Genomic DNA, 15,554 nt, shown 5'->3' on the forward strand with positions numbered 1-15,554 from the left:
GAAACACAAGGTGATGTTTACACACATACACATTTGCATGACTGCACATGCGAACTTGACTGAATTTGTTGTGTATTCTAGCTCCCTGCTCACTGTACCTGTATCTGAGCCTCAGAGTCCCTCAGTGAGATGCTCTGGGAGCTGATGGTGGATCCTGACCGTGGTCTCTTCTCCTGCCTCAGAATCTCTGGTCCCGCACTGACAGAATGCCTCAAGGGGGGACACTGCTGGTCCACCAGATGTTGTGGCCTCTGCGGGGGCCTTTGTGGCTCCACGGGGCCCCTCCTCTCCTCCATGCCTCCTCCCCCTCCTGCTGCCGTCGCCCGGCCCTGCTCCTTCATGAACAGGTTGACGTGGCTCTGCTGCTGCTGCTGCTGCTGCTGCTGTTTCCTGCGTTTGTACTCCATCATCAGCTTGCTGATGGTTTTGTCCGTGGCGATCGTGTACAGTTTGTTCCCGGCGCTTTCCCACCATTCCTTTCTCCTTCCCGGTCCAGCGCTGACAGAAGCTCCTCCGACTGAGCTTGCTGTGAGGCTGGAGTCCCTCCTCTCACCACCGGTGCGAAAGTGGTGGGGCAGACTGCCTGTGCAGCTGTGAAGAGAGAAGAAATGGTCACTTTAATTTGATAGAATGAGTTATGTAGCACTGATATGAGGGTGGAGACAGCACCTCGGGTACGTCAGAAGGATGCGGGATGTATCTTGTGTAGAATGTGTGCAACATTTCACATTGACATTTTTTCAAGTCAAACCTGAATCCTGGGCTGGGTGTGGGTGTGTCTCCTGGCGATGCTGCGCTGTCCGCAGCCTGACACCTGTACCCGCCTTCCTCTGATGGCGTCCCCCTCGCTGACAGCCCGCCTGCTGACGTCGGGGTGGACGTCTCCGACTGGAAGAGAGGCAGGAAGAAGACGTGATCTCCTCCTGGTCCTCCCCCTACTCCTCTCAGCAGCGCCGTCTCCTCCAGAGTGCTCTCCAGGTCGCGGTGCATTTGAATGTAGCTGTTGCACAGATCCATGCACAGCTTGTAGAGGCGTTTGACCAGCCAGGCCCAGTCTGCGCTGCTCAGCGGCTGCACGCTGAGAGACGGGATCGGAGCTCGCCAGTGATGACGTTTATCCCGTCCGCGAGGGGGACTGACCTGATGGAGGAAACACAGGGTAAGGTGAATAATTTGTTATCTCAACAACATGAGTGATTCATCTCCCTTGTTACATTAGAAGGTTGAAAAGTTGAGGAAACCCTCTGAGGACTGTCCTAGATAAACTGATACAAACTGAAGGGGAAATTACTCACGGAAAAGAGAGCAGCAGGAAGACTAATCCAGGCAAATCTTTTGTGTTGTTGTTTTTTTGTTTGTTTCAGTGGTCACCTGTCAATCACTGTGACCTCTAAGTGCACCTGCTCTGTTTTCTTTTTTTGTGGCCATCACTGCTCATACTTATTAAACAGTTCCTCTGTTTTTCATTTCAAATCAAAGTTCACGTTTCTACCTTTCTTTCAAACTGAGAATAAGTTCAATCATCACTGTAAAAAGCTCATTATTCTTTGTTACGAGTGATTACTACAAAACAGAAGGTGTGTGTGTGTTTCTGTGTGTGCATTACCTGTGCTGTCTCTTCAAAGATGTCTTCATCCTCTGAAGAAGCAGAGCCAGGGTGAGAAGAGTCAGAGCTCCCCTCCTCTTCCTCGTACAGCATCCTCTTCACCTAAATATAATGAAAGGTTCAAATGTGAAACAGAGTTTTGATTGCTAATGATTTGTTAGTAGCTGCACCTACAAAGTGGCAGCTGTGTCGCTACTCAACATGATTATCATGTTTTATAGGTGGTTGCTAAAATGTTAAGATATGACTGCTACGTCCTCAGCAGATGGATGCCAACACATTGCTACAGTGTGCACATTATTAGATTAAAAAATGTAATCAAATAAATGAATGAATGAGTTTTAATGTATTATTTTAGTAATGCAATTGTTTCAAACATAAAAATACCTGCTATGAACTTCGTCACACCTATCAAAAACACAAAGGTAGAACTGAAAATACATTTTAAATCTGGTGCTAGACATCAAATCAGGCACTCATCTCTAACCCTTTCATTCAAATCCATTGTTAGTATAAAGAATGTTTAGTGTAGCTTTTAATTAAAACTTGGACTTCAACATTGAATAAAACAGACTAAAGAGTTTTGATTGGTTTCTACCTGCTGTGCAGTCATGCTGTCAGCTTGGCTCAGCGTGGCACACAGCAGGGCCTGGAAGTACAGATTGAAGCTCATGGCAGACTGACGGTAAAGATTAGCTGCTCCACAAACACCCGACACCTTCATCAGCAGGTACTTCAGACCTGGCCGAGTGTCAAAGTCCCGTGCCGTCCTGCAGAAGAAAATAACAGGAGATTAAGCAACTGTGTGTAAAGATAATGACTTAAGCTGTTCTTTTATCTCAGACATGTGTTAGGCTGATCTGTCAATCAGCTGATATTAGGGAAGCATGATTATCCTGTCAAAAGTGACAGGATGGTTACGCCTCCCTAAACTTCCGCCTTCCTCAGAAGTGTCACTTGGTGGTGGTTGTGGCGTGTCTTTATCAGCTGATCTGTCGATCTGCTGACATTAGGGAGGTGTGATCATCCTGTCAAAAGTGACAGAATGAGGAAGGCAGAAGTTTCCGCCGAACATGTCAAGGTATGTAACATCCTAACACGTCTGAGATAAAAGAACAACTAACCTCATTATCAGAAACTGAAGACATAATGAACACCATTGAACTGTGTGTAAAGATGATTAACATTAGTCCAGTTAATTTTATTATCCGACTCTCTTAGTTTGTATTCCTGAAACTAGCAGGATTACAGATCCATATGACACTGTCATCTGCATTATATGCCTGACTTTATTGTTGCAGTGACCTGTAGGAATCCAGCAGCAGATCCAGAATTATGGCTAAATTAGTCATGGAGATGTAGCGCAGGAAGCCTGCTGTGGCCCGGCTGGGGTCAGAGGTCACAGGTGTGACCCTTTCGTTTCCTTCGGGCTGCTTGACGAACTCCTCCAGCAGGATGTCATAGAGGTTCTGGAGCAGGACCTGGTGGGACAGCAGGCTCACCACGATGGTCCGGAACGGGATCCTGAAGGATTTAAAATAACCAGGACGCCGGTCAAATCACATTTATTAAGTTTTTATTTTATAAATAAGGACAATCTCTTTGCTCAACTAAGAAATAAACAATGTTCTACTGAAACTAGGTTGTGATAAACCAATGTAATAGCTACTGTTCAGCGGCTTTAGTGCATACTGAATTTCTAGAGGGGCTAACAACTTTCAAATAGACAAAAACAAAAAGGCTTTAATGAAGAATGAGCTTTCATGAATTTCTTTTGGACCAATGAGGACGCTCTGATTTGTATTAGATAAGAGACAGACTAGCAGCTATAAAATCATCAGTGTGTTTGTGGGAGAAGACTTTATTTCCCTTGACTTTATATAAGAGAAACTCAAATTTACAACTATACTTGTTACAAACTGTTTGGCATGATAGGGTAAGCATTACATACTGACACACCAAGGGATCAACAAACTTACACACATGACAGCAGGGATCACATGTCATGCACGGGACAAGGAGCTACATGTGGCACACACAGCATATGAGTAATGTGTTGCATGGTACACCATGCAGGGATGCTATGTGGACAGAGCTGCACAATGTATCATTCTGTACGACTACACTAGTGCGAAATTCCACGTTAAACCTATAACAAAAGGCTGTGTTGTCAAAACACAGGATGCACATTGAAAATATAATTTCATAATTACCATTATCTGTTAAATTAAACATGATTTTAAACTCGTTTTTATATAATTACACAGAAAGTCCGACCTCATGTTCAGGATTTATCTCATGGCACCAATATCCAACACACACTCCACATTGTGCAGCTCTACACGTTGTTACGTTAGTTTGACTGTGGAGATCACACAGACCCAAGCAGGGCCTGACTGTATGTTGACATTTTTCACACTGTTAAAACTGACAACGTCACAGAAAACGGCCTTACCCAATTTTCCTGTAACCACAGCAGCAAAAACAAACAAACAAACAACAAAAAAGGCAAAGACAGTTAGTGGAGGTTAGATTTAAGTTAATCTGGCAGCATTCCTGTCAGAGAAAACAACACAGTTCTGTACTTCATGCAATATTTCCAGTAAAAAAACACAAGTCTCCAAAACAGCTGTTAGCTAATGAGCTGGACACATTGGATGAGGAAGACAAGACAAAATGTGCTTTCATGCTGCGTGTTGGAAAAACACAGTGCAACAGTAGCTGTGTTTCATCACATGTTGTGGCCGACTGCTGAAGTCTTGGCTACACAGGTACACAAAAGGCAAAACAGAACACATATCGGGTGGTCGGAAAAATCGATACAACATAGTATTGTGTTCATTTGCATAGCAATATTGTATTGATACACAGATGTGAGGTATCAATATTTATCATATAAATTATTAACATTGCAAATACAAATTAAACTTTTGGTAGCCAACTAAAAAGATAAAATCATTTGCTTTTACAGTCAACTAAATATATTTTGATGGACAGACTGAAAACTTTATCAGATAAAAACAGATGTTGACAAAGTTTCTCCTGAATTTATATTTGAAAAAAGGTAATAAATCTCAATATATTGTAATATATGTCACTGCAATACTCAGCATATTGCAAAATTAGAATTGCCATAATTTTGTATAGTGACCTAAGTATCGTAATAGTATCGTATCAGGGGCCGTCTGTTGATTCCCACCCCTAGTGCAAACATTTAAAAATTTGTTTTGGAAACATATTACATTAAAAATAAATTAGACTTTCTGTGGCTGTAACTTAAAAGTGAATCTTCAAGTCAGTTTAGTAAAAAAAAAAAAAAAAAAGTCCTAATGGCATTTTATGTATTATAAAGGTCAGAATCAGTTAATACAGTAAATTATTTGGTTGTTTATCACTCAAAGCAATTTATTGCATCATCTCTGTAAATCCTATCCTAAAAATTTACTCTACTGAACTCAATAACTGTCTTTACCACATCAAATCATGGATGGCTGCATTTTCTCCAGCTCAATGAGAACAATACTGAAGTTATTTTATTTGGACCACAGCACTTTACTAGCATAATTTCTCCTCACCTTAGCCCATTGGTCCCCTCTGTCAAATCTCATGTTAAAAATCTGGGAGTCATATTTCTGAATTGAAGTTGGACAACTTTCATACAGTTGCGCACAATCTCCAAACTCAGATCAATTCTCTGAATTTCTGACCTGGAGAAAGTCATCCACGTCTTCATTTCCTCCCGCCTCGACTACTGCAACTCATTATATTTTGGTTTTACTCAGTCTTGTTTATCCGGTCGTCAACTAGTCCATAATATAGCAGCAAGAGTTTTAACAAGGTCAAAAAAGAGGGGGCACATTACCTCCATTCTTGCCTCCCTCCACTGGCTGCCTGCTAGCTACAGGATATACTTTAAAATAAAGATGTTTGTCTACGAAGTATTAAACAGCCTCGCCCCCTCTTACATCATAGAGCTCCTCTCCCTGTATCACACTGTGAGAGAACTGAGATCATCTGACCAAGGACTACGGTCTCTCCTGAGACAAGGACTAAGTGTTATGAGGACAGGGCTTTCTCTGTCGCTGCCCCAAAACTCTCTTTCTTCCAACATCCAATTCTCCCCCACCACTAACACTGAAACTGTTATTATCATTTTATTGCTATTATCACTCAGATTTTTGTGTTTCTCTCCTTCCTCCTTATCTTATCTTATCTTGACATGATAAGAATGATTCAACAAGTCACAAATACAGCAGGAGTTCAAGAAGGACAGAAGAGCTTTGGGGTATTGTGTGTTTTTGAACTCACAAGCACTGACAGTGTTCACTGTTTGTAACTTGAAATCCTCACTAAAAGGAAAACCAATGAGCCCAGTGACAAAATACCAACATGATTCCTATTGGTTAGAGTTTGGGTAGACTGTATTTTGGGGTCAGGAGCAGAGGAATGTAGTTTTAGTTTGGGTGTGAGGTTAGAAAATGAAACTTTGTTGGTTAATTATCATCACATGTGGAGGGAAACATGCTTCAGTGTGTGTGTTCGTGTGAGTGTTGTCCACCTTTTCTGAGTGTGTCCGTTGGATTGTTGGTCAGACGGCAGCTCGATGATGAGAACGCAGGACTGAGCGTGCTCAAAGCCCTCCTTGTTGTTGGGCGTCTTTGGAGAGCACTGGGTGTCCAACATAAAGACCTGAGACACAAAGAGGACATTAAGATAAGGCACTCGATTGTTAAAAATGTGAACGGATTGAAAAGCAAACAGGGGATGTTTGACCCTATTACTGTTAATTCCTGAACTTTCAGGCTCATTTGTTTCCTGAGAGTTTATTTCTTGTCCCACCGTTGTTTAAGGGAAACAATAAAGATTGGTATCTACCTTTATGGTTAAAACACTCAAGAGTGAAGCAGCAACGAACATGCAAATACAAAAATGGACTTGAACATAGCTGGACCTCTTCACTGTCCCAACAGCACATGAAAGACACTTGTCGGGGTTGTCACACAGTATTAAAGTCATTACTGACCTGCTGAGCCATTGCCTTGATCCTCCAATACTCGGCCTCGGCTGAAGGAGAGTGAGACGGAGCTGCCACCTTCACCTCACAGGCGTCCCCAGAGAAACTGTCCGAACCGCTATGAAAACACGCGAGGAGGTTCTACAGAGAGACACAGAGCAAGAGAGAAAGACATCAACAGGCAGTTCCTCCTGCATCTGTTGCTGGATGTTGATGAGTCTCACTCAAACATACTTGACTTGAACACACTATGGAAAAGAACAGTCCCAATACCTGCAGTGCACAGGAACTTTTATGCGTGATGCAAACCCCCGTTTTCGTAATACATATAGCCTACACAGGGTTTTCTCTGCCTATCTAAGACAAAGGCGAGCCACCTGGGTGATTTTGGCCGCCGCCTTGGTTAAAGCGTGTGTGCATGGGGGAGCATTCAGATGTAGCCTCTTTTGCGCGCACAAACCCATTACTTTCGTCCGGCGCACAGCTCCATGGACCTGCTTCTCCCTCCGGTGTTGTGTCAGATTCCGGTTCCCCCTCGGGCTGTGTCTCTCCTACTTTTTCCTACGGAGCTCTGCCCCGTTTGAAAGGCGAAGGAAGCCCGTATGTGGAAAGACATCGCCTCTGAGATGTAGAATGTGTATTATAGAAGAGAAACACACATTTCAGGGCCACTGACTTGTATCATCAGAACAGACATGTCCTGTGATTTTCAGCCTCCTTTCATATTTAATAGAGGGGGACAATACCTGACAGTAATATTCTCAGCTGTCAGGATGTGTCTGCTGTAAAGGGTAAGTATAATCATAGAAGGCTGAAAATCACAGCACATGTCTGTTCTGATTATACAAGTCAGCAGTGTAAAGCTCAAGCATGTGGGGGCCTCCTTTCATATTTAATAGAGGGGGGGACCGTGTCTAAAAGTACAGCTGTCAAGATGCCCCCGCCACAGACCTTTGCCACCTTGGTCTCAAAAAAACTCAGGGAAGACCCTGCTACATTACATTTTTCTACACAGTCTCAGGTAAAAAGGTGAAAGCTGGTGAATCCATCACTAAACTTCATATGTCGCAAGCAGATGGAAAAAACCCCCGATAAACCCGAAGTATTACTCAGTTTAATACAGTATATACATTATATCTGATGTGACCTCAATGCAGTGCTTAAAAAAAATTCAGCTTTTCTATAAGCCCAGTCAGAGGTCGCATGGTGACGTGTGTGAAAGCATAAGCTACATGTTAAGGATTGATGTCTGCATGCCATAGGGTAAGCTTTATGGTAAGGGCTGCCAGTGGCCTACAAACATTCTTCTTCTTCTTTTTTATTTTACACCCAGGTATTTAAAACAAAATCCCTTAGCATATTTAATGCAGTTGTCCATATATTGCATATCAACATATTTTTACTCATGCATTTCCTCTGACAATTCTAGATTTTCTTGAGAGAGTAACTGTGATATGTTGGTAACTGGACACAAAGAAATGAAAAAGATACAAAGACCGTTTTTCTTAGTATAAAAAATGCACATATAGGGCAGAGCAGGGATTTGAATTATGGTGGTTTCCCCCAAATAATGATTAAAAAAACCAAACCAAAACAAAAACTTTGCATTTAAAATATTTTATCAACTTGTGACGGAGCAAAATACTGGAGGTACACCCACATGGATCATGAAAAATACGACATTTCGACATTTTAAAAACCCATTTAAATGTATCTTCTTCTTAATTATGAATCATGCATACATTTAAATAATTCAGTAAAATAAATCTCCCATAACTCTGTAATCATACGACGCACTGACCCTGAAGTTCAGAAAATTTAAGTTAAACCAAACACGAATAACTCAAGAGCATCATCAAAAAGCAGTAAGAAATGTAACTTAACTGCTTCCATATGTCCCATTTTACAATTAGACATGTAATGTCATGTATCTACACACATGTAACGCATGAAAAACTGCCCAACAAACCACTCAAAGTTACAGCTCAATTTGTAATTACAGCTTTAAAGCATATGACATGCCACTGGAGGACCAAGGCTCTTATATAAACGGCCATAAGATCTAAATAAATATGATGTGCCACATAAAACAAAACCACTATCCCCAACACGCAACACAGTCACAAAAGCTGTTACATAAACAAAATGACTGCATGTCCGTCAATGTGGCTGAGAGCATGCTAAGCTATAGATTTTATATATTAAACTGAGAGTTTTAAGCCTGCAAACTCCCAATGCACTGTGGAGATAAACTCAAGAGTTTTTCTAATAACCTGCGACGCAGTTTCTCGTCTGTATGATAAAATCCACCACAAACTGCTTCACTAAGAAGAAAGAATCAAAAAAGGACCAAACATTTCTTCTTCTTTTTTTTACTTCAAACACTTTGCTACAACACTAAGAACATAAACCAGCAAATTTATAGACAACTCATTTGGTCTGTTTCAGTCCTCAAAATCAAATCTTCTGGAAATGAGCAAAGAAAATCTGTCAGTGGTGGTAAGATCATCATCATCATCATCATCATCTCTCTCACTGAAACACACACACACACACACACACACAGCTGAAATGGAACAGCAGGGGTTGGATTCCAGCTCAGGGTGTACTCTCTAAATCTGTGATCTCTCACAGGACTAAAACGCAGCAGGTAGCACCATTAACAAATTAACACGGTCTCCTGTTTTCCCATAAAGCTGGGCTGACTGTAAAATTGTCCCAGACAGTATAACTCAGCAAGTTTTTAACCCAACAGCTAAACTGTACACACACACACTCACACACTAAAACCCAATACTGAATCTTTCTGAGCAATACTGAAATGTATGCAGTGCAGAGTAGCGCCGTAACCATACTGGAATTTCTAACTTTGATACGATACCATGGGGAAAATTTGACATTGAGAGTATACGAGGTAAATTTTTTCATTGAAAGATAAACAAGGTTGTAACATGACAATGGCAGCTGAATGACTGTAGTAAACACGTATAATAAGAGGGCACAACAAGAGGCAGCTGGTACTGGAGTATTGATACTGCAGAAAATGAGTATTAAAACTGTTTAAAATATTCAGAATTGATAAGTATGAATAAACCAACAGTTGTTCAGTCATTGTTAAGTGCTGGCTCCATTCCATTCCATTTTTGTCTGCTTTTTCTGAGCTGGGTCACGGGGCAAAGCACCCTAGACATCCCTCTCCCCAGTGGCGCTTTCCAGCTCCTCCTGGGGGACCCCTAAGGCATTCCCAGACACTGAGCCCAGACACCCCACACACAAAACTCATTTATGCCGCTTGTATCCGCAATCTCATTCTGAGTGAGTAATGGATCCAGGTATACAACGTATTTAAGTAGTTGGTTTGGTTCAAAAACCTCTTTGAGTCCAAAGTTATGTTTACTGGGGGACCAGTCCCAAATACCAAACATACCCAAGTGTGCCTTTTCTGTTATTACTGTTGGGTTAGTAACAGTAGGTCAAGTTATTTTGAGACACTGGGAGAAAACAAAGGCACCAGAACTGAAAGAACAGGTTGGTGCACGGGTGGAAAAGGTATCTTAGAAATGTAGTTTGGTGGAATGAGTGGAGATCGAGAGGAAGGGGCGTCTCCCTGGGACCAGTGGGAGCCTATTAAAACTGTTCTGTGTTGTCCAGTACCCTGGAAAGAATAACATATGTATGTCCCATACTGAGCCTGTCAAAAACTCAGCTTCTGAGTTTGATATGAGAGTCAGCACCTCCAAGTCTGAGGCCATGGTTCTCTGGTGGAAACCGGTGGATTGCTCCCTCTGGGTTGGGAGGGAGTTACTGCCTTAAGCGAGGGAGTGCAAGTATCTCAGGGGTCTTGTTCACGTGTGAGAGTAGAATAGAGCATGAGATGGGTCAGTGGAACGGTGTCTGCAGTGATGCGGGTGCTGTGCTGTACCATCGTGGTGAACGTCCCAACCCTCACGGAATGAGGTCACGGATACAACTGGCTGAAATGAGTTTCCTCCGTGGGGTGGCTGGGCTCAGCCTTAGAGATAGGGTAAGGATCTCGGACATCCGGAGGAAGCTCGGAGTAGAGCCGCTGCTCCTTCATGTCAAAAGGGGTCAGCTGTTTCGGGCATCTGATCAGGATGCCTCTTTGACGCCTCCCATTAGAGGTGCTACAGGCATGTCCCACTGGTAGGAGGCCCCGGGGCAGACCCAGAACACGCTGGAGGGATTATATATCTCGTCTGGCCTGGCGCCTTGGGGTCCACCAGGAGGAGCTGGAAAGCATACCTGGGGAGAGGGACATCTAGGCTTTGCTCGGCCTGCTGCCTCTGTGACCCGGCCACAGACAAGCTGATGAACATGGATGGATGGGTAAGAGTTAAATAGTCTAAAATCTGTTTTGCTGTTATGTTTATACATTTGAGAAACATATTTTTTTGTGAAATAAAAAGGGGCTTAATGGAAAAAAAGTTGTATACCTCCAAGTCAGGTTTTGTGAACAAAACTCAGGTGGCAACTCCAGTATGTTAAACCCACAGCTGTACTCATCACAAAAGGATTTGGATTAACAGCAGAAGGTACGACAGCTTTGAAGCAGCATTTTCTTTTAATCAGTTTAACGGAGAAAAGAGATGATGGAACAGAATAAAACCCCAACGCAGTGAGGAAACAAACAGTTGTTGCTCACAGCTGCAGGACTCTGTCGGCGTGTTTGTGTGTGTGTGAGGTTAACTGGGGTTATCAAGCTTAACGTGGAGTGTCAGCATGTTGACAGTATTAGCAGCAAAGGCTTTCAGATTACTTCTGTCCCAACCAGCAGTTTCAGATTGGGGATGGATTATGTGGTTTACTACAGTGGACTGGCCTGTTGAGTTTGTTTATGTGTATATCTGTTCATTTTCTTATCTGTATATTTCTCCTTCCTGTTTACATTCCTGTGTCTGCTGAGGGGTGACGTGAGAACATGTAAGCCATGTAATACGCCACTGGTATTTGCATGCAATTTGTGTGTGTGTGTGTGTACCTTGACAGGCTCTAATGTAGCAGAAAAAGCATCCTGCAGAGCACAGCAGGCCAACCGCCACATTTCCTCTGTGAACACTGGACCCACTGTGACCAAAATATACCTGGAGAAAGATGGACAACAAGATAAACAACAGTGTTTAGATGAGACAGAGACAATTCTATCTTTGCCTGTATCTACTTTGTGACAGATTAAACATAGGACTGGGATTGTTTTTTATTTTTGTTACTGTAAACAAGTCCTCCCAAAAATACCAAAACTACTACGCGAGTCCATCTATCTCTGTGTGGCGCTTAGTCTCAAACCCAGTGGTTTCTACTGAGGATGTAAATCTTCATATATGTATGTGAGATATTTTTAGTTTCTCTCAGTAATTTCAGAAGACAGCTGGGCACTGTAGTTTTCAGCACGTTTATCAAACAAGAGGAAAAAGTGATTATGTTGGGGACTATTTTCAGCAGCGGATTAATCCACATTTGGTGCTATAGTGAGTATTTCAGACAACAGGTTGGTGTATGTAGGGTTGTTTGATTGTTTTTTGGTATTTTCATCGGCTCAATAGGAGGGAATAGAATAGAGCTGAAAACGTATAGTCGCTGTTGTGGTGTGGCTTGTCATAAGACCCGCATCAAGTGCTACCTCTAGCACACACTGGACGCGTCGCACTGCAGCTTGTAAACAGACGACCATGCAAACTTTTACAACTCTTACTGAAAGATCTGAACTTCCTCCACCCTTGCATTGCGCTGTGTCGACAGCCCCTAGTTAAACTTGTTTCTCACCTGAAGAGCCAATCTCCACAGCTATGACTCGCCAGGCAATATCTTTTTGACCACTGAATCTATAATGACGGGACTGTGGGTCATTTCGCTCGGGATATTTCTCAACCTCAGCAACAAATCTCTCCTCATCCAGTCTTTGTCACACACGAGACACAGCAACAGCAACAGAGTTCTCTTTATACCATGATGGTATGGAGAGGAGCTGAGCTGCCATAGGAGCAGAGAAAAGAGCTGCTAGTATGTACAAGCAGAGAGTGAGTGGGGGAGAAAAAAATGCAAGGCTGGGACTAGGACAGTGGCGTGAAGTTTGACACGTGGCATTTGCCGTCGGTGTGTTTTGGCCTTAGGCCCTATTCTTAAAGACAGCAAAGAATTCTTCTTAGACTTACTTAACTCTACCAGCTCAAACTAGGGCTGAACAATTCAGGGATATTATCTAAATGCAATTTTTTACAAAAATCAAATAGTCCTATTGCAATTCAAAATCAAATAATTTTGTATGATGCAATCAGCAACATCATCTATTCTTCTTTCTCCTTTTGTAGCAGCAGCTATTTCAGCTACTGAAATCCGTGAACTATGGAACACACAGAAATAGAGAAGTGTCTCTGTTTCGACATGTATTTCACTGTGGTGACTGATTTATCATTGACTCCCAGAGGACACAAGGAGTTATGTGCTGTCACCTGATGCAGGAGCAGCCCACTCTGGAGATGGTCTCTGCAGGCTCAGACACACAAGCCACCAGAAGCTTGAACAGATCCTTCAACATCAGGTTGATCAGAGACTCGTATCCAATATCTGCAATAAGGGAGGGCAGAAACACACACACACACACATAACAACATGACGTAGCATGTTAGCGTACGGGCTAGAGATGGAGCAGCCACAATTTAATTTGACTAAGCGGGGGGGGGGGCAGTGGAACAACAAGTCATCAATCATGCTCTACTTCCCCTCGTTGCACAAGCACACACACTGTACACGAGACAAACAGAAAGTCATCAGATTTGTGATTGTGCAAGTTGAGTTTAGAATATTTTATCACAGATGTGTGTTTCTGAGTTTAAAAAAGAATACAGACTCTACATTCAGTGCTTGTCTTAAATGCCAGTCGGGCAGTTAGCTAGGGTTTGTGTGGAGTAATGTCTGTTTAACTTTTTAGTATTTCAGGGACACTGAGCTCTCCAACAGGTTGAGCCATCAAGACATGTTTTTACTGTTGTTTACTCAATCCTCCATCAAGGCCATCAATGAAACTACACGCACTGAATCTTTAAGTCGGAAAGAGAAACTTGAAGAAATGCTGAGGGCTTAAATTTTCAAAAACCTTTCACATGATAATTGTGCCCCAAACTCTGGCAACGCTTCCTGCTCCAGGTGGGCGATTATACCAACTTTGAATTGTACCGTGTGGAAAATGGAACGTGACGTGATTGTCTTTGTTACACCCAAAAACTCTGAGGTAACCCTTTAAACACACACCCCCAACCACACACACGGTTGTGTCTCACCTGAGTGTATGAAACTGTTGACATGCTCCACTACCAGCTCGCAGCACAGACCAATGGCATGTTTGAAATTTGCAGCTGCCACATCCCAGTAGGAGTGGTCACCGTGGCTACGCTGCAGCCACAGTGACATCACAGGAAGCAGTAGCTGGATGACAGAGAAGATGGCAAACCCTGGACCTGTAGGGAGGAGACACAGACACAAACACAGACTGTAAGGCTAGGTATGTTTGTCTGTTGTTGACAGAGGCGTTGTCCAAATAGCAGTTTATTCACAAAGCAAACTACAGAAATTGAGCAGAGACAGCTTGAGATGATTGTTCTGGGGGGTGTTTCCCTTTAATTTGGTCTCTGGCAGATGAGGCACAAGGTCATTTCAACTGAGGTCATGTGACTGATTTGGTCATTCAAGAACATTTCACAGTTTGTCTGTAAAACACTCCATGGTTACCTTGTTATTACCTCCGCCAAGGAGGTTATGTTTTCGCCGGCGTTGGTCTGTTTGTCTGCAACATAACTCAAAAAGTTATGAACGGATTTTGATGAAATTTTCAGGAAAGGTGGATAATGGACAAGGAAGAGATGATAAAATTTTGGTGATCAGTTGAAGCAAAAGTGGATAAAATAATAAAAAAGTCCATCGTCTGACAGCCTCAGCAGCAATTCCAATTTCTAAAGACGGTGAAAATAGCGCCATCTGGTAGCCGGAAAGCACATCTTGTTCTACTTGCTAAATATTGTTGTAATTCTAAAGTTGAAATTAATGTTCTGTATTGGAATAAAAGAAAGTGAAAAATACAAAAACACATATTATATTCTGTGTTGGTACAAAATAAAAACGAAAGAAATACACCACAGTGTCTCCATGGTGAAGGCATACATAACTTAATAATGATAGTGATGCAAATAACCTAATTGTGATACAGGCTGCAAAATCTGATGCAGAGGGGGAGGGAATATCACCTACTTGGCGGAGGTCTGCACTCTCTGAGTGCTTTTCTAGTTGTGTTTAAGATCACTGTCCTGCTCAGTTGTCCTAAAATGGTGAAACAATGTTGTAAAAGTTTCCTACATTGTTCACCTAACAAGGGTGTGAACACCGTCAGACTCTCTCAAGCCCTCACGTGTCTCTTCATGTGTCTGTGAGTTACCTGGCACAGTGGTGACCTCTCTGAGCAGAGTGAAGAGCAGCTCCAGCGTCGGAGGTTGGTGTTGGCGAGGACAGTTTGACACGGCTGCTGTGAGCTGCTCCAGCAACAAAATCCACACCTGGATCAGACCTGCAGGGCAGAGAGTACAGCCACACACAGCTGGGGTTAGAGAGATAGTGGAGGGAGAGTTAGAGGGAAACACAGAGGATCAGAAAGCACAAAGGCAAAAAACAACTCATGAGGACGACGATGAAAGAAAAGACTTTACCTGTGTCATCGTCAAACTCCTGCAGGACACAGTCCATCCCATCCTCAGTGCTGATTGAGCGTTCCTGGGATCTCATTGGCAGGCTGGCGAGTCGCGCCCCCAGGAACACCGGCTTGGACTGCATCTTGTAGATTTTTGCCAACAGCTGTCAATCAAACACTTCGTTAAGTTAGAGGGAAGAAGGGGAACAAGTATCTGCACGTATGCTTCTGCTTTCTGTGGC

At 42.8% G+C, this 15,554-nt stretch overlaps 1 protein-coding gene across 1 annotated transcript in view; it reads right to left on the reverse strand.

Annotated features, from left to right (window-relative positions):
• Positions 1-15,554, reverse strand: part of arfgef3 (ARFGEF family member 3) — a 72,503-nt gene that overhangs the window by 8,581 nt on the left and 48,368 nt on the right. Inside the window, exons 29-40 of the mRNA XM_050070412.1 lie at positions 15,332-15,476; positions 15,064-15,192; positions 13,916-14,092; positions 13,088-13,202; positions 11,620-11,722; positions 6,630-6,761; positions 6,165-6,295; positions 2,912-3,130; positions 2,205-2,376; positions 1,607-1,708; positions 752-1,140; positions 99-591 (exon numbers count right to left, since the gene is read on the reverse strand). Coding sequence (XP_049926369.1) covers positions 99-591; positions 752-1,140; positions 1,607-1,708; positions 2,205-2,376; positions 2,912-3,130; positions 6,165-6,295; positions 6,630-6,761; positions 11,620-11,722; positions 13,088-13,202; positions 13,916-14,092; positions 15,064-15,192; positions 15,332-15,476 — 2,307 coding nt within the window. The remainder of the gene's footprint in view (positions 1-98; positions 592-751; positions 1,141-1,606; positions 1,709-2,204; positions 2,377-2,911; positions 3,131-6,164; positions 6,296-6,629; positions 6,762-11,619; positions 11,723-13,087; positions 13,203-13,915; positions 14,093-15,063; positions 15,193-15,331; positions 15,477-15,554) is intronic.

The sequence above is a fragment of the Epinephelus moara genome, chromosome 19, assembly GCF_006386435.1.
Source record: "Epinephelus moara isolate mb chromosome 19, YSFRI_EMoa_1.0, whole genome shotgun sequence".
Lineage (NCBI taxonomy): Eukaryota > Metazoa > Chordata > Actinopteri > Perciformes > Serranidae > Epinephelus > Epinephelus moara.